The 24,442-nt window shown below is 31.0% G+C and overlaps 1 protein-coding gene across 1 annotated transcript; it reads right to left on the bottom strand.

Annotated features, from left to right (window-relative positions):
- Positions 1-4,396: 4,396 nt before the first annotated feature.
- LOC115995718 (protein NUCLEAR FUSION DEFECTIVE 4-like) lies at positions 4,397-6,833 on the bottom strand. The gene is made up of 2 exons (XM_031234824.1): positions 5,930-6,833; positions 4,397-5,471 (listed from the first exon to the last, which is right to left on the bottom strand). Exons 1-2 carry the CDS (start codon positions 6,818-6,820, stop codon positions 4,611-4,613), a joined length of 1,752 nt encoding a protein of 583 aa, XP_031090684.1. The 5' UTR covers positions 6,821-6,833; the 3' UTR covers positions 4,397-4,610.
- Between the last annotated feature and the right edge of the window lie 17,609 nt (positions 6,834-24,442).

The raw sequence follows: 24,442 nt of genomic DNA, 5'->3' as shown, positions 1-24,442 counted from the left end.
TATATAAATTTATATACACTTATGGTCTAACCTCAACTACTAGTAAGAACCATTTTGGTCGAATATGTAGATTTATGTAATCCCATGTGATGTGGATGAAAGTCATGAAATGTTGCGCATCTTTTTTGAGTTAATACCTATTTAGTCAACAATTATAGTGGTTATTATTAATTTAATATTAAATGACTTTTTGTGCTTAATTAAGCCATCAACTTTGATAGTTGTATTCAATTGAGTCCTCAACGGTTAGAATCAATGACTAAATTGAGAAAAACTAATGTAGTCGATGACTAAATTAGATACAACTACTATAGTCGAATACTAACTTAGGCAAAACTAATATAGTCGAAGACTAAATTGCGTAATAATAGAGGTGAAATTACCAAGTTATCTTAACAAACGACTCAATTGAGTAAAATCATCAAAGTCGAATACCTAATTGAACATAAAAAATCGTTTAGGACTACCTCGATAAAAATCACTATAGTCAATGATTAAATTGTATGTGTATTAACTTTCTTTTTTTAACTTAACTATAAGTATCGGTGTGTAGTAACAGTTGTCTAATAATTTAAAAAAAAAAAGAAGAAGAACAATCTATAAGATAAACATCATACCACATTAATCTAGGGACACAACTCAATTAATCACGGTAATAAACCTAAATTAAGTTTATAAGCTTTATTTTACTAGACTATAAATCACATGGTGGATGGTTCATAAGCTAGCTTTGCTTCACTATACCACATTAGTCATGAATCACATATTGCAATTTATTTCCTCCACCGGTCTCTAGGGAAGAGACGGTAATGGTCTTAAGTTTGAGATTCAAAATTAACAACCAACCACATTATGGTAGGGGCCTCTAGATCATTAACTATAACCACAATAATAAGTTTCCAACCACATTAGGTTATGGGTAAATATATACATATGCAGTGAGTCAAAATTCAATGATCAGTTGACTCTAATGTGGTGTTTGTTTCAAGTTATACAACATAACCAAAGGAATATGACATTATAAAGTTTACATTCTCATGCTTGGTTCAAGTTATCTATTTTTTCAAAATGAATATAACATTTTGCAATGAATGCAACATACCATCCACATTGGATTTTGAAGGGAATGTGATTCCTTCACAATCCTTAAGTTACCATGCATATTTACAAAATTTGCCATTGTAATCCTAATTATTATAAAAATATATATTTTTATGTTAGCTTATTATATGTATCATATTTAAATGTTTTCGTAAATATATATTTTATTTTTTATTACGTCATGTTAGCTTATAAAGTAATTTTGTTTCTCAAGTTTAAGCTCTTAGTTCATTATTGTCTTATTCATTTATTTTAATTATAAAATGTATTGACATAAATTAAATGAGAATATATTAAGGATTTTAAAATAATTATAACATAAAAAATAATCCCTAACCAAACATGCTTGTATTACATACCTCAATTTTAATTAAACACATAAATCTAACATGTTTACTCATCTAACATCCCAGCAATCTAACATTACCTTAGATAACTTAATATTTCGTTAATTTAATATTTAGTGGAGGCGATATTGACTCTTTGTGTTTCATTTAGTTGAAAAAGTAGCTATAAACAGATATTACATTGTAACAACGTCAATATTATTCAAAAAAAAAAAAAGAAAGAAAAAATGTCCCCTAGGGGGGATTTTGTGTAATCAGACCAATGCTTAGCCCAATCTAGATGACCTAGGCCCTAACATGCACATGGCCCAGAGCCTTGACTCAAATAGGCCAATTTGCAGAGTAAGATTAACCATACTCCATTATCAAGAGTCAAGACTTAAAAGTCGTAAAGCTTGTTGACCGCTAGATAGTCCATTATCAAACAATGCCAATATTTATATAGTCTTAATGGGTTAAATCGAGTTTTCCTTCCATTAAGGTGAATGCGGACAAAAATGCCAAGGACAACCGGGTTAATAAGTCATAGGTGGGTTGATTCTTAAATTTTAATTATTTACATGTTTGACAGTGAATCTTTGAGTCATTTATCACGAATTTGTGATAAGTATTACAAAGATTTACCGTACCGTAGATAATCTAAATCTAAAAACATAATAAGCTTCAATCCAGGTTATACCCCTGGTTTATGTCCGTTTTTTTCGTTAATTTTTGTTGTACCTTATGCTATAAAAGTTGTACTTCATAATTTTTTGGACAAAAATGTCCCTACCATTATAACTGTTGGTATCTTTTCACATTATAATTACCATGCACATGCACACACAATATTTTTTCTTACATTCTTCAATGGTAAGTTTGAATTCATTTAGATTTTAATTAAATATTACATAGTTATATTTAGTAATTTATCATTTCTATAATTCTTACTTCAATAATATTAATATGAATTCTACAATTATAAATAAATATTATACATATATACATACATATATATATATATATATATATATATATATATATAGAGGTACACACTATTATTTAAAAAAAATATTAATATTATAAATGAGCAACAACATAATGTATTTGAAGTTGAATTGAGATAGGATTTTTAGATATCAATCTGTGAAAGTTGTAAGTTGTTGAATTGAGATATTTGAAATCAAATATTATGTATATCCATATATGAATATGAATTTATAAGGGATATATCTCTAATTAGAATAAGACTACATTTAAACAAATTTTATTCATTTTCAAAGACAAAAAAGTTGTAATACATACAGAACAAAAATTTTAATGAATTTGAATTTCTTGTGTTAATTTCAAATACATACACAACAAAAATTTTACTCGAATATCTATGAAACTTCGATAACTAAAAAAAACGCATTATATTTATTTCAAAATGATTTACTAATTGGGTTTAAATATTGGGCACAAGTGTTTGCGCAAAACGCGTAGAAAAAAACTAGTTGAAATATAAGAATCAACATACCTTCGTAATTACGTGCACTATCCCATCTAGGATTCTTAAATTATTATACCATGGAAGATGAGACCAATAATATAAGATTCATTTTTAGTATATCGAATGATTTTTTTAATACATTGAATAATCATTATTGGAAGTATTTTTTTGTACTAAAAATTTATTTTTAAGTATACTACTCTTATTTAAAAAAAATTCATTACATTAAAAATGAGCATTTGATATACTTAAAAATGAGTATTTATTACAATTATTCGTGGTCTACAATTATTATTATTATTGTTTTGAAAATGTGGTCTACAATATATTTTTCTGCATTGAACTTGAGAGCGGCTCTTTAGTTGGGGTTAATAAATTATTAAATAAGGAAACAAAAAAGATCCACATTTAATTTTCATATATATCACTACACATAAATATTAGTTAGTCAAGTTGGATGGTAAAAACTTTGGGTATACTAAAAAGAAGTCAGTAAAATTGATTTAAGAGTCGTGAATTTTCTTCCCAAACAATTAGCATTGGAATGATTTGCCAAAACCTTGTAGTCTAGTGGTATCCGGTGTCCCAATTAATACTTCCATATGGATGATGGAAGTTGATTCGAGCCTCAGTGAAGACAACTGTTGACTATTTGTGTTTTATGCGTAACTTGAGAAAGTAGCTATGAACAGATACTACATTGTAACAACAAGCTGAGTTCAGTAGTATAAAAAAAGCATTGGAATGATTTGCTGAGTTTTGTTTACTTTTTATTACTTCTGTACCATGTGAACATGGTCAACATACAACTAGCAATATAATAAGAGGATGTAACTATCCAGCAGTGCCATGGCGCAGGAAAATATGGAACATGATCCAAATATTCAAAGTTGTGATACCAAACTGATTTTATTACATATTTTACTACTACCTAGGTCAATCTCATTTTCATCCCACCAATCAAGAAACAACCTGTTACTTCTCGCAACTTGCTGGTTCTAGTGTTCCGAGGAGCATAGATCAGCGGACGTGGATTACTATATGACAGCAAATAAGTCAAGTACGACATGTTGACATATAGTAATAGACCATAATATATTCACCGAAATGAATTTCCTTTTGATAAAAAAATATTACATTTTTCTTTAAAAAATAATCAATTTTATTTGGAAGAGAGTCACAGAGGTGTCGACTTATTTTCTTATACTTAGACCGTCATCAAATTGTTCGAGATAATAAGTTGGGTGCTAGACTTGATTGGTCATGGCCCAACAATATTATTATGCTTCAATAAGTCAGTCAAAAGCTCATCCTCGCATATACTTATAAAGAGTAATTCTACATCTACTCCCGTTTTATACTCATAATTTGACATGCTTTAATTGCTCAATATAATAGGGGACCATGATGTTTATCCATTTACTTTTTTTTTCTCCAATCAAATTTGAACATAAGTGAAAATAAAAATTGGGAGAGATTTGCGGTACATCAAGTATTTTTCATTTATAAATTATACATGGAGAATCAATTATTCCAGAATTTAAAAGTTCACTATGGATCAATCAACACATATTTGCCTCCCATAATTGATGTCTAATTGCTGTCTAAATTCCTATTAAATATATCTTTCTTTCCTTTGTTGTTTTTGGGTACTTCCCATTACGTATATGTGCTAAATCCCACTCTACAGTCTACACCTTCGTGGTAGGAATTACAGCCCCATTTCCGGCACCGGCGGCGGCCATTTCCGTCTCCGCCGCCGCGGCCTGCTCCCGGAACTTCCTATAAATATCTCCCTTATAAAACCTCCTAGTCCTAACCGCCAAAACCGCAGAAACAAGAACTCCAAAAACCGTAACGCCAGTGATAATAAAAAAAGCCAACTGAAAACACTTAACCCCAACGCAATTCAAATCCTCACCGTCCCTTCTGATCTTCCCCAGCGCCTTCATTTGCCTCTCCGCCTCTCTATCATACAAGCGCCCCGCCACTCTCACGTTCAGAATATACGACCCGATCGGGCTCGCCGTGGACCCGAAATTGTACAGCGTGGAGTAGTATTTCAGCCCGAACAGCTCGGAGATCACGGCGAAGAGCAGCGGCCACTGGGCGCCGAAGCAGAACCCGATGATCACCGACGCGGCGTAGAGGCCGCCGCGGACGTTGAAGGCGATTAGGAGGTGGCCCACGCAGGAGATCGAGAGGATTATGGTGAGCATTAGAGGGCGGGGGAATTTGTACTTGGTTAAGAAATGCTCCGACAGGAAACCGGCGGCTACTCGGCCGAGGTAGTTCCATATGCTGACGAGAGACACGAATGTGCTTATGCTCTTTTTCGGGTATCCCAGGGATGTCCCGATCTGTCCTAGGTTGTCGATTGCGGTTAACGTCCCCCCCACGCCGCATATAGTGGCCAGAAAGAGAATTAACATGTCGACGCTGAAAAGTGCTTGGAGTATCGTGTAGTCTTCTCCTCTTTCCGGCGGCTGAAACGCCGTTTTCCAGCAAGAAACCGACGTTTCTTCGGTCTCCGGCAGCTGCTTCTCCTTCTCCTATATATAAGCACATAATCCACTTAAACATATAAATACATGCTAAAAGGATAACTTTCTACATAATAATAATAATAAAGAAAAAATGATCAAATAAGTCATTTAACTTTAGTTGAAAACTCAATTAGCCTCTTTAAAAAAGTGCAATTATACCCATGAAGCCCAAGAACAAGTTTTTTTTTTTTTTTTTTTTACAGTTCATCTATACTTTCTTGAAGTACAAAGAGTCAATATCGTATTCACTGAGACTCGATTTCATGACCTCTTATGCGAGAGAGTCATGTTAATGAACTTTTATTACATGTAATTAGGATTTCGATAATCCGCCTAGGGGATTCAGGCCAAATTTCAGACAAAAAGTGACCTGTAACAGACAATTGTCTTCTGAGAAGGCGACCAACTAAAATTTGAGGGCCTACATAACATGTTTTCCTAATAATAATAACAATAATACTAACCTTGGTGACTACGACCTTCAAGTCGTCCAACACTTTATCCTCCACCGCCAGATTCTTGTTCTTCCAAACACCGATCTCTTCTTTGAACACAATGGCGAGCGGCAAAAAGAGCAAGAAAACAACAGTGACGGCGCTGAAACTGTATTCAACTCGGGAGAAATCGAATTTCTTTTGAAGGATGATAACGACCATGAGAAACCCGGCGAGGCCGAGCGAGACGTAGAGAAATCTATAGAACACTTTGAGCTCCCGGGCGACCCGCACGGCCTTAATAATCCGCACCGTCCGGAGAAAAACGAGGGAGATAACGGCCGGCAACCACCCGATCAAGAGAATGAGCGATTTAGAATCGTTACCGTAAACGGCGTGGAAGAGCTGCGTCAATATTGCGCCGCTGAGGCCGACGAAGCCTTTGAGGAGTCCGAGGACGACGCCGCGGCTCTCGGGGAAGTTCTTGACGCACGTGACCAACGCGCCGGTGTTGGCGAAGGACTGCGAGTTCCCGGCCACGCAGATGTAGAGGCACATTTGCCAGACTTTCGGGGTCGAGATTTTTTTGGTGACGGCGAGCCACATCATGAAGTAGCCGAAGAAGTTGAGGGCGGCGCCGATGAAGAGGACGACCCAGGGGGGCGTGACCTCGTTGATTAGGCCGGAGAGGACGCCCACGTTGGAGCCTAAGTCCTTGAAGAAGCTGAGGAGGTTGAGGGTGGTTTGGTCGTAGCCCAACGCGCCTTTTATGTCGCCGGAGTAGAGCCCGAACATGTAGGTCGCGCCCGCCGCCGCCATGATGAGAGTGGTGGCGAACACCATGAACCACCGCCCCTTGATGACGTGGGTGGCTAGGCTGCCCATGCTTGCACGGCTACCTCCTCCGGCGAACACCACCATTTTTGGGGGGGGGGGGGGGGTTGGGTATGTGCAATACTTGTTGGATTGGAGAATTGTACCAATCTCACGACCTTTTCGTGGGTAACGATTAAACGCAATGTTACAAACATACTCATATATATAGGCGTAAAACAAGAACATCCTTTCATTACTATTACTTCAACTTCCCTGCCAAAGACAGTATAGTTTAGTTGCATCCGGTTGCACCCCAAGCTACTGCCACTCCATCAAGGTTCGAATCCACCTCATCAGGTGCCACTAAACCTCAAGATCTTAGCTTATAATTATTGTTTAATGTTTTAAAATTAGTACTTATGTTATGTAACAAGTTATTTTAATTATTTTTATAGTATACAAATGGTAAAATTGTACTTAACAGAGTAACAAACTAACAACTTTAAAACAAGATAAAAAAAAAGGTTGGGTGGCGGGGGCCCACCTAGCCTGTGAGCCAATGGGAGGGAGGGGCGGGGCGGCTCTATCCTGCCGGCTCATTTTGACAGCTCTAGCTCCAACAAAACATCACAAACATAGCTGCCATATTGCTATTCAAGTCTCTAAGGATTTCCTCAACCCAATCTACAAATGAACCTTGACTCAGCCTTGGAATATGATGATTAAAAAGACTAAATATCCTTAGTCTCCAGAATCCCTGTTCATAGAGCGCTAGAGGATGTAAATTGCGAGTCATCCAATTAGTCATCAGTTTCTACTTTGGTCTGTAACCTCTGTGCACAAGGAGTCTTAATCACATCTAATTATTTTTTTGACGACTTTGGATCTCACAATGACCCCATGTCTTCCGTGGGAGTTGAACCTCCACCCTATCGCTGGAGCAAGAATTCAAGAGAAGTAATTTATTAATTAATAATTATTAGTGTGATGATATTAATGAATTTTCAGGTAATTAGGTGCAATACAAGCTGGTGAAATGATAAAAATAGTAGAAATTACATGGAAAAGTAATACATTAAAATGTATTTAAAATGACAATCAAGTAAGTGAAACATTATTCTAGTACTTGAAAGTTACAAATTTGAATGATACATGGTAAATATATATTTGTACGGTACACACAGCATAATTTAAAATTTAAATACTCCTATGATCTTGGAAAAATGCTATCCCCTAGCCCCTCCAATGAAGCCATCCACCTTTCCCACAACGCTTTCTTTCAGGTCGACCAGTTTGTTTAACTTGCATAAAATTCATGTCACGTTGTAACCACTACTTCCATGTTGTTCACCACGTCACCTCTAATTTGAACAAGTTCTGATCTTACACTTCCTTTGCAGTCCATGCTTTTAGTGGTTTTTGTTGATGTTCTCTCTCTCACACACTCTCTTGTCAATGCAATCAATCATGTAGTGTGCCCTTTCTACACAATCACCCCGATCATGCTCAAAGACCAAGAATCGAGTCCCACAAGCAACACTATAGGGGTTGATTTACATCCTCCTAGATGTTTCGGACCAGGACATGGGGGCCCTTGGAGTTGGGAATTCAACTTCTCAGGAAGAAGGACCACATGAATAGAAGGATGAGATTTAATTTGTAGCAGTAATCATATTTAAGAAACAATTCAGAACTTAATCACAAGTCAATGCCTATACCAGAGCGCCATTTGGCTTAAACTATTATTATGTGGTCCTTCTGTAGTTCTGTTAAGAATCTATTGGGGCCACATTGTTAAGTCATTATTTAATTAACTTAAAATAGCCTTTTGGAATAAAGTACAACTAAATATATTAGGTATGCCAAAGATCTTGTGGTTAAGTGGCACCTGGTGTCCTGATTAACACTCTCCCATTGATGATGGGAGTGGGTTTGAGTCTCAGTACAGTCAATTATTGACTCTTTGTGTTTAGTAGGTTGGGAAAGTAGCTACGAAGCTCAAAAAAAATAAAATTGGAATCTAATTGCATACTTTTGTCCATTTAAGACGTTTTGATGAATTTTTTTTTTTTTTTAGTTAAGAAACTCAATTGTTCTATTCATTCTATTTAAGGGGATTCTTTGACATTTGTTTTCATAATAATTTTATAACAACAAGTAATACTTTTATACAAAATAAAATTAATATTTTTAAAGTAATACCTTTCACTTTTATATCAGAAACTATCACTTTTAAAGTAATACTTATTGTTGTTGTTCTTATGATGCAAAAACATGTTGACCACACAATCAAAATGAAAACCGAATAGACGTGAAGTACATAACACAAACAGACACAAAATGCAATCCAGTTTAATGTATTAAAGATATATTTTTGACAACTACTATATAGTATGATGTCACGTATATTACAATTTCAAATGGGCGGTCACACAATTGAACAAAAAAAGTACAGTTTTAATATACTAAAAATTCATTTTTTGAAGGTACATTTTGAGTATTAAATGCGCACGATTTGGTATAGTACTAAATAATAAATTTTCAATATACAAATAATATATCGTTAATATATTAAAAATGAACATTTTCACGATTCAGTGATCCACACTACGATACACTGTCTAATTTTGCCCACAAAATGAGAAAATGATAGCATTTAGCTTGTTTGAAGAATTGGCACTATGCCGTAATACTAATTTGGTAATCATTATTACGTTGACCATGGTCAACACAACTGCGTAGACCATACCATAAATAAAGAATACATTTTAAATATATTAAAAGTGCATTATTTGTGTATGTAAAGTACATTATTTGAATACTGAAAATAAATTATTCTATATATTATCAAATAACGTACATTCAGTACACAAATAATATACCTTTAGTATATTAAAAATGTATTTTATATCCATGATCCACGCAGCTATATGGACTATGATCCACACAATAATTGTCCTAATTTGGTCTTATTTAACCAAAACTCATTTAATTCATACATGTTTTGAGATTCGTTTTACAATTTATAAGACAATCACATATAAGTTATTGTCTTATTGAAAAAAAAAAAACCCCTCATAATTTAAACATCACATCAACTTATTTTTTATTAGGCAATAAGAGGGCCAACCTATGAAAATATCACGCCGACCTTATACAATACTAATCGAACTATTAATATAATCAATTAATAAAACAATACAATTGAAAAAAAAAAAAACAATATAATTGCTTGCCTAATCTGTCATTTTATTGATTTATTGCTATTAATTAGGAGCTTAATGTTAAAAAGTGAAACCATAACATATTGACACATGGCTTAACCTTTTCTTAGTAATCAATCTCATAAGAAAAATACTACTCTCCACTATCATTTGACTCATTACCCGATTAATGAGACTTTAAACAATTTATTTACAATTTAATTTGTAATATCTAATTTATAAAAATATTTATGTTTTTAACATTGCAAGTTAAAATGCAATGGCATATCAATTGGTCCAATAATATCAAATTGTGCATAGTACAATTCGAAACACTTTTCAATAACACTATATACAATCATAGAAGTATCTAATACAAACTGAAATGGTTTCAAATAATATTATTGGTCAAATCGTCGTCGATCGTCGAATTTTCACAGGATATATTGCCTGAACTGAAAAATGATCTGTAATAACAGGTCATTTACCAGTTTTTGGATTCATTGACACAATTTAACATGTTAAAGTGTGTAATTACACATTTTAAAAGTTTAAGAACCTAAGGTAAAATTTAGGAACTTATTTAACTATTTTCTCAAAATAAAAAGAGAAAGGAATTAAAGCATGTACTCCATCTCAACTAAAAGCCTAAGCTTATACCCCCTCAACGTGTGCGGTAGATTTCCGAGCGCAACACGTAGAAGTCTCTCTTTTTGTGGGTGACGCAGAGGTTCGAACCCACTTTTTGTGGGTGAAGCAGAGGTTCGAACCCATGACCCCTCCCCTCAACGTGTGCGGTGGATTTCCGAGCGCAACACGTGGAAGTCTCTTTTTGTGGGTAACGCGTTTCCGAGCGCAACACGTGGAAGTCTCTTTTTGTGGGTAACGCAGAGGTTCGAACCCATGATCTTTTGCATGGCTCTGATACCAAATTAAAGCATGTGCTCCATCTCAACTAAAAGCCTAAGCTGATAGTTGGACTGCACATATTATATTTATGCTCACAAAAGGGAATAATACTTAGTAATCCCAATTGATTGTAATTAATTTAGACTTGAATTTTTGTTACATTTAATGTGAGGGTTTGACTTTATCCACATCTATTAAAGTTTGATTTGAAACTTATCCGATATTCGGTAAAAATATAAAACTAAACACTTTACACTTAGACACACCACACAATATTCGTGAAAGGGGCTGATTAGCACCTTAGAGGCTTAGATAGACATAGACTTGGAATGAATAATTTAACTGTCAAAAATTTTATAATTGATCAACATAAACTTAATGATTCAAAATAAAATTTAACAATTCAAATTCACTCCTCAAAAATAAAAATAAAATAAGAATGTAGGAGTTTATCTGATTACGTGTAACTGAGTTGGATGCATACGTGGATATTAGACTTGGTAAAATAAAAATGAATTAAAAAAATGGTGTGAACGTAGGAACATTTCAATTCAAGGAGCCCCACAAGGAGAAAATGGTTTTCCTAGTTACGTCACTAAAACTACTAAAAAGTAATAATCATTGATTGCATAAAATAAAGAAAAAAATTTGATAATTTGTAGTGATTACTAATATTTTCCCCCTCTTGATGTTACCTTCTAATATTTACAACACTGAGTTTAAAAAATATTTTTTTTAAAAAAAATCTAAAAATAGTATTTAAAGTGACCATTTTAATGAATAATTTTAAGGGGTGTCTATTTTCAATTTTGGTCATTCATAATGGATTTAAATTCTTCAAGTGAGATTTTTAGTTGTATACTCCATATATTATATGCTCAAAGTAGATAATAGGTAAATGATAAATTGATTTTGAAAAAATGTACCACTTGAGTTGAAAAAAATAGTGTTTGGAAAGACTTTTAAGTAACAATTTGTCTCACAATGAAAAGAGATGTGAATTTACAAAAAGTATAAATACTAGACAATAAATTTAAGATCAAAAATAAAATTAACTAAAAAAGAAAACAATAAACAATAGCTAGACAATTTCATTGGACAAAAAATTTCAACCTTTTTTGAATCTGAGAATGTGGACGGAAAGTGAACGGAAAAATCCATCTCTGATACGGTCAAAACAAAAATTAATGTCTACTAATAAAGGATTAACATCCAATAATTTTTACTTTTTTATACAAAAAAATATTTATTTAATCAGATCAATTTATATATGTATGTAGGCATTTTAATAATGCCGCAGTCCCCGAGAAATATGAACAGAAGTGGTTAATTATGTCAAAGGGGATAATATTATATCCCCATAGTATAATATTGACAAATTGTTACTCAAAATATGGACCATCTACTACTTCTATACACACGTGAAACTAACTACTTGCAAATTTGAACTCAACTTTTGAATTACAAAACAAAATAGCCTTTATTTTGACTTATATATGCATGCTTTAAGATGCTTCTTTTACATTATTATTAGGTAAAGTAGCGTTGAACTCACAACTACGATTTAAGAGTATACATTAAGTAAATCACGTTAGATAGGCAAATTACACTGAAAATCCTATGCGATGGGCTTGACAAAGTGAATTGATACAAGAAAAATGCTTCATTCATACGACTACCCTTTTGTGGGGCTTATTAGAAACATTATTATGGTATTAGAAACATTATTATGGAGTAATAAATATGATCTGAAATTTTATGGTGCCAATCATATCTAATACAGAGTACAATGTACCAAGTACTATTGGTAATGGTTAAGGTCATCCGCATTAGTGAATTTTAGTGCAATTTTTGAGGAAATGTGAGTGATGTGGAAGAGGGAGTGTGAAGAGAAAGAACAAGTGAGGGCCTCCTATATGGAGGGTTTATTATTATTATTATTATTATTATTATTAATTAATTAATTAATTAATTAATTAATCTCTAATCATGTGCCCCACCAAAATAAAGAGCAACAGGAAGAGGTCGCGTGGGATGCAAATAGCCGGACACGTTACAGTAGCTTCTTTTTTTTTTTTGTTTGACAGACATCCTTTTTATATATTTTTTTTTATTTTTTTTCTTCTCTTTCCCTTTACTCTCTCCTAGTTGGCACATAAAAAATCGATCTAAAAAACTCACTATTGAGGATACTCTAATAAATAGTAGAGAATTTACAAATGAAGTAAGACTAATTTTAGAAAATGAGATATTTACAGGAATAAGAATGAACTAAGATTTCAAGTAAGAAAAATATCTATCTAAACTAGTGCTAAAAGCACATAATACAATCATATATAGTTATATAATTTTACTTCTCACAAAAAAATAGTTATATAATTTTACCAAATACAATTTGAGGCAATAAAAAAGTCTTATAATTTTAGTCATCAAATTGGTTGATGATGTTGCCATTTTAAGCACCAACTACCAATGAAAGGTCACGAACCAAGTCAATAAACTATCATCACTATTTGACTTTAAACTACTCCAAGAATGTCTATAAACAATACATCATCACCCCATAGTTAAATACTCAAATTTATGTAGCTCACTACCAAATATAGTTGACTATTCAATATTACATTTTGATTAGCATGTAATTTACAGTCAATTGTGTTCGTCTGACTAAACCAATTAAGGGTAAATCACTCGATACAATAATACGACACTAGAGTCACATAACTAAGAGTCATGTAATTACTTTTTAATTTGTCTTTCTCTTTTCTGGTCTACTACATAAAAGAAAGTTCATACATAGATACCTCTGATGAGGATAAGAGTGACAACGGGTCATATATATATGTACGTTTTTTATTGATATAATTGTAAATATGTTAATTGCATGGAGAACAAAAGTTACTTATAAAAATTAAATACAACTATATATTATAGAATATTCTCGTTCACACTTGAGAAGTTTAGTTCCTAAATGATCACCTCACTTATCATATCCAATAAGATGTGGACTACGGAACTTAGATGGAGACACAAAATGATTCTTTATAATTATAATGACCTTTCATAATTGACCAATAAATAATAATAATAATAATAATAATAATAAAATAATAATAATAATAATAATTACCTACAAATTGGGAAGAAAGCAGTCTGAGCACCCAATATTTTCTCATCAGTCATCAATTTAGTGCAATTGGTCAACGTTGTCAGTCTACACCCTACACAGCTGCCATATTTTAAAATTATACTCCCTCCCTACCATTTTGTTTATCTTTATCTTAATCATATTTATAATTAATGAATTTTGATATTTTAATTTAATTTTTCATAATATAGAATATCTAATTTAATATTAATATATAAAATTTATATATTTAAAAATTACATTAAAATACTATTAAACACATAAAATCAAATTTAAAAATAATTAAAAATTAGTAAATTACTAAAAAAATAAACAAGGAAGAAATAGATGATTTGACCAATGGATAATAAATATGGCAGATAATATGACAGATTTGAATAATAATAACTCAATGGAACCAACGCATGTAAGTGCATGTGCCCTTCATCTTTATATTATAATTTTGATGGAAATGAATAAGCCAATAAGGCACACCAAAAAATAAAATAAGAATAATAAAAAGGCATGGGTCACACTTGTGTGAGACCGTCTCACGGATCCTTATTCGTGAGACGGGTCGGGTCGGGTCAAAGCACCATGCAAATGTCATACTTATATGTGCAAATCTCACACTTATATGCTCAAATATAACACTAATCAAAAATACAATTTTTGTTAATTATAAGAGAAAAAGTAATACATTTTTCATAATAAGTAATGTTGACAAGTGCCTCTCACTTATAAGGGCAAATATAATACTTTTGAGGAAAATGTAATACTTTTAAATCGAAATGTAAAAGTATTGTATTTTCCCTTAAAAGTATTACATTTACTCTAATAAGTAACAAAAATTTTATTCATGATTAGTATTACATTTGAGCATATAAGTATGATATTTGTGCATATAAGTGTTATATTTGCATCTTGACCCGACCCGACACGTCTCACGGTAAGACGGTCTCACACAAGTTTTTGCCAAAAGGCATATGCTATAGTAACTTGAACGAAACAAAATTATTTGTAAACATATAGTGTGTGTGGGAGAGAGAGGAATCAATTTTAATTTGCAAGTTGTTCCTTGAAGAAAGGGAAGTGGACGCCCCAGGAGCTGATTCGTCGCTTGTGGGAATTGAACCCGGATTCTCTCAAAATTCTTCCCCACAAAGAGAACTCACTTGTCACTTGAGCTACCCCATTGGGTTAAAATTTTACAAAGATGATAGTATACAACTATACATACAAGTTTATATTATGCCCAATTCCATATTAAAGGAGTTTTAACTTTTAATTAGTGGACGAGACTCTAATATATATAAAATCTGATTTATATGAGAATTTTGATCTAATTTAGATTATTTATTGGGCCAGATAGGATGGTTAAGACTTAATGTTTATTTAATTATTATTAATTTATTATTATTATTATTATTATTATTTTGTCGCTAGGAGATATTTGTCAGGGATGGTGCATCGTAACTTGTGAGGATGTGCATTAAAGTGCTTAGTGGGGTGCATCGTAAGACATTGGACTGTGCATTGGTTTGAGGGGCTCGACTGTAGACCGCATGGTCAGTTTTTTTTTTTTTTTTTTTTTTTTTTTTTGGTTTAGGGTTTAGGGTTTGGGCATTAGGGATTTAGGGTTTAGAGGATTAATGTCTGCTCTTACAAAATGTTGTACACCTGCGTACACTCCCATATGTACATTTGTGCATGGTAGGAGTAAAGGTGTGCACTTGTAGGGTAGTTTTGTACATGATTTGTTAGTCTTAGGTGAGCTATGTATTTAGGTTGTGTTTGTAAAAGTTTCGCAAAATAGATGTACAACTAGAGAGTTATCGATGCACTACATTTTTTTTTTTTTATAGAAATGCATGATTAAAGCAATATGAATGCACGCCGGATATTGTATGAATGCGCCATGGTTTGTACTTGTAATACAATGATTGCATAAGTTATTTATTCGCTGACCGTGAGGATGTCGATATGGTGGCTAGAGCAGTTGGAGGAGTCCAGAATTGGTAACGTAGAACACTAGCTAGGAAGCTTAGAGATACTATTTATATTTGAAAAGGAAAGTGGGAGATATTTATGCTATTTTGTCGTGAATTTATGCTATCTTGGTGACTAAATTGCCCATTGGAGTAATTTTCCTTATTACCCGGTGCCTTAATTAGCGCTAATTAGTATATTAGGATGATTTAATCATAATTGTGAATTCTCTAATTTCAATGACCCATATCATACCAGAGTTCTCATTTCGGGCATGGTTCTTATGGGAGCCAGACCTTTTGTGCGTGTATCATGTGATGCCCTTATATGTTAATTGAGTTTTATTTGTGTTTCTGGTGTTACATTTTTATGATTAAGGTTGTTCTCAATTGGTTTAAGTGGATCCCATCATAAGTACTCTTTTTTTTTTTTTTTTTAGATGAGGTCGCAAGTTTCCTCAGTCATGATACACTAAGACCCCACACAACAAGACCTCAAAGGTGGGCAAACCAATCCTTAATAGGTTTTAAAGTAGTTGCACTCTCAAAGTTCGAACCCCAGGACAACTAGAAGAGCCCTACATAATCTCATCGACACCTTGTGGAGTTGTGGGTAAAAAGGGGTTTTAAAGAGTTCTACTCAAGGGTTCTTCTCCTTCTTATTCATTAAAGAAGGAAGAGGAGGAGAACGACGAATTGGGAACTTAAGGCTTAAATCCGTTTATTCATGTTCGAATTGGTATCTTAATTACGAAATGAGGAAAATACCCTTATAATTTCATATTGTGACATGTCCTAAATGGATGGATGATCGTCGTAATGAATTTTGGCACTAAAACAATAATCGTCAATGAAAATTGATAGAAATTAAACACGTGGACCAAAATTGTTATTTTGCTAATACTCATGGGACCAAAACTGGCATTTGCTCCATTATATTATTCTAGATGAGTAATGCTACACTTCCCTAATTTATCTCCTTACATGACAATATTTGATAAGTTCCTTTTATATTTAACTAGTATTTTCACCAGTGCATTGCACGGAATGGATTTGTTATAATATTTAAAGAATATTTGGATCAATATACAATTATATATATTATAATATCGAATATTATATAGCGCAATTGATGAAATTGATTGGATCGATTATGTTTTATGATGTTTTCCTTTGAATTAGAACAAATAATTGTCCAATTACCCGAGCGTGGATAAATTTTTTTTTATTATATATCGAGATAATAAAAATAAAGATGAAATTATAAAAAATTCTAATATTGAACGTGTACATTTATTTGATTATAAGATTAGTACAAAAATATTACTCAATTAATTGAATAATATATGACTTGTTTGTCTAAAATTATCTTAAAAAGATCTATAAGTAATATGACTTATATAATTATATTATTACTAAAATAAATATGAGAAAATGAGAAATAAATTAATTGTAATTATTATAAAAATAAATTCAACGACCAATGCTTAACTTAATTATCATAATAATTATTAGGCAATTATTATTAGTCAATTACACTAATATATGTGTAATTATACTTTTATACTTTAAGTATATCCATTTTCCCCATATTGCATTTAGTTTTATCTTCCTCCTCCATATTTGAATGAATTAATTTTGATTATTATAAAAATCTGACAACCCATGTTCAATTAATTTTTTTAAAGTTTAAATAACTTAGAGTTTTCAAAAGGTAAGTATAATTAACTATTAAAGTTTTTAAATAATTTCCAGTCAATTAGTAATATCCTTTTCTTTTCCCGATAAATGATTTTACTTTTATTAATAGTGTTGATACGTGAGTATACATATTCCTAAAGAAAAACACTTACCCAAGTCCTAGAAATTACCAATCAAAGTAATGTGATTAAAATATATAATTATAGAAAACATTTGATTGTTCACTACAATCACTCTGAAAATTGTAATTTTACATACGTGATACGCCCATGGCAAAATTGGCCTAGCTACTTGAAACCTTATTAGCAAAAATTAAAGCATATTGAGCTGTTAAAATCAAACTAAATCACAGTACTACAAAATACTCTATGGAATGCAGACTACACCATAAGGATCTCCAACATGCAGAATGAATCAACTAAAAATTAAATCATACCGCATACCATAACAATTCTATGCGTGTTAAAGTTCGATCTTCGGCTTCGTAGAATTACAGATTATAGATCTCTAACTAATAGTGAGAGCACAAATATTGGTACGTTGTGAGAGAAGAGTCTTTTCTCATCATTATATAGTAGAGGATAAACATAATATGGAAGATTTTTCAAAAGGAAAGTATAATTAATTTTAATTTTATGTAAATATAGATGATTGACATGTAAAAATTTTACTACAATATTATATAATTTTTTCATTCTAATATAGTTAATTACATGTCAATTATATAAATATATATAGATATATAGATATAGATATAGATTATCATATCACTAATCACCAATCACCAATTAATTAATTAATTAATTAATTAATATATATATATATATATATATATATATATATATTAATTAATATTAATATATAACAATATTACCATATCACTAATCACCAATCACCAATTAATTATTCTTTTTTAAAATAATCACCAATTAATTAATTAATATTAGTATATATATTAATATATTATATATTAATATATTAATATTAAGAATAATACCATATACCATATTATCAATTATCAATTATATATCACCAATCACCCATCACCCATTAATATTAACAATATTACCATATTATCATATTATCATTATCATATTACCATAATAATATTATAGGATGGATAATTAATAAAATAATAAAATAATAAATAAATAAAATAAATGATTTTACCAAAATACCTCTAAGTTTTGGGGGGAAAATTTGGGAGGAGGAAATTGTTTTTATATATATTAGTATAGATATAGATTAATAAGTGATTTTTTTTAATTGAGGCCATGAGGTAATTAAATATTATATATGAGATAAAATCAAGAGAGGAAATAACATTATTTTTTTGAAGGAAAAAATCATAGACTAGATTACTTAAGAAAAACAAAGACAAAGTCTTAGGGAGATTGGAATTCCAATACAGGAGAGCTAGCCCGAGAGTAGATAGTTGAAGCTAAAAAATGAGCTAAACTATTAGATAAACGAGGAATATAACAAATTGAACAAGAAAAAAATATAGTCATAAGAGCATCTATATCAATGGGTTTTTTTCACGGTTATTGAGGAGTTTTTGTAAGTATGAGTAGGAAAGAGAAAATGAGAGGAGAAGGAAAAAAATAAAACAAATATAATTATAATATATATATATATATATATATATATATATATATATATATATATATATATATATATATATATATATATAAGGTCACATGTCAGGAGCTCCTGACGCGCCCGCATGGGCGCTTCTGTGCGCGAGACGCGCACAGAAGATGGCCTTTGATGGAATCTGATCAGACAAGCAATGTACTATGCTCCCCTTATTTGCAGAAGAGTCTTTTACTCTCTCTTTCTTCCCTTCTCTCCTGCCAAGGTGGCAAAAACACTGACATTATCCTTGTTTGATCCATTGATAAGGATGCTCTAAAGTCCCTACAATCTAGCGTGGAAATGCCAACTTAAGACCTCAACTCCATCTTATCCAAATAGGAATTTGAAAATTCTACAGTGAAGAAACTTAAAACACATTGTAGCCATGGAAAGAATTTCTTTGGGCATAATTGTAGTGGGAAGAAATATGGAAGAAGCTAAGTTAGCTAAAAAAGCATTACTCTTTTTCAGTCAATACCCATCTATTGATGGCGTTGTATCATTCAAACATTATTCTAATTATGATTAAATGAATCCAAGAAAAGTATTAATTCCAAAAAAAAAAAACATCATTTTCAAGCACGTATATAGAAATGCTTCTCCAAGAATAATATATACATCGATCTTCAATGATGTTTGTTCACGCTTACAAATCTGATACTTATTGTCGGCCGGATACCGGATCCGATTCATACGTGCATTGTAGTATTGTACATTAACACTTCTTTCTTTATTTTAAGGTTTTTTTTTTTCTTCATTGGAAGACAAGGGGAATTGGTTAACGATTTTATGACTTGTACTGATCCTAATAAATAATTTCATCATATTTAATTCATAAATTTGACGGGTATTATCAAATATAGCATTTTGTGTCTTGGAAGAGGTTATTAAGTAGGTAGAGCTTGATCATCTTACATGAAGGTTACGGGTTCGTTCTTATTTTCTACACCTTTTTTCGTTAAGGTAATTTTTTTTAAAAATGTTTTATATTACAAGATCAGCTCGTCACACTTGGAAAATGACTATCATATATGTAACCTAATTAATTATAATAATATAAATGCAATATTCATTTATTCCATGCAGAAGGTCACATTTAATTTGGTTCCACTCATTGCAAGTAGCAAAAGTCACTTTGTTGTGCATTTCTTCTTCTCCGATTTTGTTGTGCATTTCTTATGTAAGTGGGCGGTTGGAATAAATGTTTAGTGGATGTGGAAGAAATTATATGACAAATAATAATTAGTTTCAAGTATAATTGGTGGGTTTATGGACCAAAGATATCAAGATTATGTGTGCCTAAAACTCGTTCATTTAATAATAAATGATGAATTTATGTAAAATGTGAGATTTTTGCATGTCAATTAAAAAAAAACAAAAAAAAAACAATGAAAACAAAAAACAAAAATACGATGAAAAAAATTAGATTTAAATATCATCGTTTTATAAAGATCGAGTAACTAATATATATAATATAATACAGGTCTATAAGCTAGTTAGATTAATTTCATAATTATAAACTAGTTGGTAAAAAAGTTTAAAGTATAAATTAACTTATACCCATTCCTTTTCAATATATTTAAATTTTGCATTTTATATCCCTATCGCATACTAGCGTAATATACAAAAATAGTGGAATATTATTACAAGTAAACATTTGCATCTTTTACCAAATGAATACAAACTCAAACCCAAAATTGAAGTAAGGTGCAATGGATTAGGGTATACTTCATCCTTGGACCATAGCATAGATTCTTTGCCACTTTAGCTTTTAGGTTCCTAGCCATGATAGGAACACTTATGACGTCAAGTGTATTACATTATGTCCCCGTCATCATAAACGGCACTACTAGCTACCAACCACTCAGTAAAAAGTGAAAAGCACCACAACAATATACCGAATATAACCCAACAATAAATCAATTAGTTATTCCATGGACCCTAAATGGTGTGTTTTTTGTATTGAAATTGTAAACTTCTATAATATAAATTGTGTTTTTAAGTTTTGGAATTTGTGAATACAATACAGGGTTATCAGAAATTGTGAATTTTTAAAAAGTAAATTGTAAACATTTAATAGGTAAATTGTGTATTTTTGAACTGTACCCTGGATTCACTTTGCAAAGTAAACCGGATCCACAGAATAATTTGCTACAATAAAATGTGTGGATCATAACAACGGACTACCAAAACAAGAAAAAATATTGCCTCCAAGGCTCCAATCATGGTGTGTGTGTATATAAATGCTGAAAAGTTCTGGTCCATATAACATTATCCTCATTTAATTAATTCAGGGACTAACTTGATCAATTTGGATGAACAAATTTTAATGCAAATGTCATTATCCATCACTAAAATATGGCCACTTAGTAAACTAATCATAACAGGTATAGACTATATATAGAAAGTAGAAAATGGGCACTTAGCAAAAAAGTAAAAAGCACCAAAACATGTTACATGCTCATATGGAATAAATAGTATTGAGTTATTGCCTAACACCTTTTCTTTTTTTTCAAAGGTATCCTCCGTCCCAACGGTGCTGAACTCCCAACCTCATACTTAAGGAACGAGGTGTAGAATCAACACGCCAACCATGTTGATTTATTATTGCCTAACACTAATATATATGATGTTTGTGTGTCAACATTCTACCTCAATTTTTGTTGTGTACACTTTCCTTCCATTGGTTTGGTTCAACTCAAGTAGGGCAGCCAGTCCATAAAGTGTATTCGACCAAGATTTTTATGACATATTTAATTTGTGTTTTTTTTTTTGAAAACATTTAATTTGTGTTTGATTAAGAATTTTAAAAGTCAAGTTGTATTCGATTTAAAATCTTTAAAAGTCTATTGGTATTCAGTAAATCATAGAACATTTTATATGCTCTTTGATATTATGACTTTTGTAAACTTTTCCTTTCTTATCTAAATAGTTAAATAAATCATCTTCTAAATACATCTAAACTTTTCCCCTGGCCAACTCTACAAATTCTAGTCATTATACCGTAGGCTATGGTCCATATTGTAAAGTCAACCACTTATATACATGTTTAATTTAGTATATTGAAGTTTCATTTTTTGTATATTAACAGGGGGTTTGGTTGGAGCGGAGGGAATTACAACTTCATTCCCACCTAATTCTCTCATAATTATGAAGGCCAGCAAATTGTTTCATTTGGTTGGAAGAAATTGCAATTCCACGGAAATTAAAATTATCCCTCTACTTTTAACCTAAATTTGATGTTTGACTTCTCCCTTTTGATTATAGTGTGTCTTCTTCTTCTACTCTTAACATAGAATGTCAATTAGTAGGTCAACCTCAACCAAATATGTTTTCTCGAAACTCCCTTATATATTTTATTATTTTCATTATGCAATTATAGAGTTCATTTATACAGCGTTTTAAATAATAATAATAATAATAATAATAAGTATGAGCATTATGGACTTTATACTACTTATTCCATTTTAATTCCTATGTATACCAAATATTAGAATTGAAATTCTCAGTAATTTTATTCCTACAAACCAAACACTGGAATTTAAATTACCACTTTATTCACACATTATTCTTTTCCCATGGAATTGCAATTCCTTAACACCCCCGTAAATGTTCATTTAATTTTAAGTATAATACTTATAAATGAACATTCAATTCAATATGCTAAAAATAAACATTTATGAGTGGTTCACGATATAATTTGCTCTAAACTTGTTCCAAGGCCTAAACTCTACTGATCTTTTTTTTTTTTTTTACCTACTTTTACACTTCAAACCATTTTCCATTCACACCTAAACTCTACACATTTTTTGGAGTCAAAACTCTATAGAGTTCTCCTAGACTTCCCAGCAGACACAAATGAGGAAAGCCATTTCCTTCAAGCTAGCTACACATTTGAGTATTCTAGTTTTGAAAAATATTGTATAATAAACTTTTTCTTTAACATTATATTATTTATCATTAAAATTTAATATTCTATTTAAATTGGTAATAAATTATTTTTGTGGCAACTAAATTTGATTTTTCTATTGCAATACATAAATTCATTTATGGCATGTTTGGTTCATGGAATTGGTTAGGAATGGAATAACATTCTTTGGAATGACCTATTTCATTATTTGTATTGTTCATTTTATCATGAGAATGACATTCCAAGGAATGAGCTATTACCTTTGCAAAGGGAATAGCCATTCCTTGGGAGGCTTTGGTATTAGCTATTCCCATGCTCTTGGGAATAGCTTTTACATGATAAATAGCAAAAATACCCTTTGTACATTATTTAATATTTATATTTAATAAATATAATGTATTATATAAATGTATATATTTAATTAATTATAATTTTTACCTATCAATATATATATATATATAAACACACAAAAAATAATAATAGTAATAATAATAATAATAATAATAATAATAATTATTATTATTATTATTATTATTATTATTTTATAAGGGTATTTATGTCTTTAAAACCTATTCCATTTCCATTCCTTTAACCAACCAAACAGAATACAATTCTTAAAGTCTATTCCTTCAACGAACCAAACAATATTATATAATTCATATTCTATTTCTTACCTATTCCATTCCCTGAGGAATAGCATTCCTATTTCTTCCAAATTCATTCCGTGAACCAAACGTGCTGTTAAGGTCTATAAAAATATATGATATATCATAAAAGTTTTTGAAATAAAAGTAAAATATAAATAACAAATATTAATAAAAATCAATAAAAATTTGTAACTCCGTATTCATTTTAGAGTTTTAAAACTTTTTTAATAAAAATAATTAAATATTTATAAATATTTATGATATAAAACTTTTATACTCTTGCAAAATCTACATAATTCTAAAGAAGATCCCATAGAAATTATTTAAAATTTATTATTTTAAAATTTATAAAAGTCTTGATTAAATGTATCCCCAATCTCATGCGAAAACACCTAATAAATGTGACCCGACAATGACTAAACACCCATCTCCCTTTATTACTACAATCATTATATTACTACAATTATCCACCACCATCATTACCTACGACTAATCTACTTAATATATCTATCAATATTAAGTAGCAATATATATATATATATATATATATATATATATATATATATATATATATATATATATATATATATATATATATATATAT

This window comes from Ipomoea triloba, chromosome 11 (genome assembly GCF_003576645.1).
Source record: "Ipomoea triloba cultivar NCNSP0323 chromosome 11, ASM357664v1".
Lineage (NCBI taxonomy): Eukaryota > Viridiplantae > Streptophyta > Magnoliopsida > Solanales > Convolvulaceae > Ipomoea > Ipomoea triloba.
Note: the sequence above shows the minus strand (reverse complement) of the source record. Positions and strands in the feature narration are given on the sequence as shown.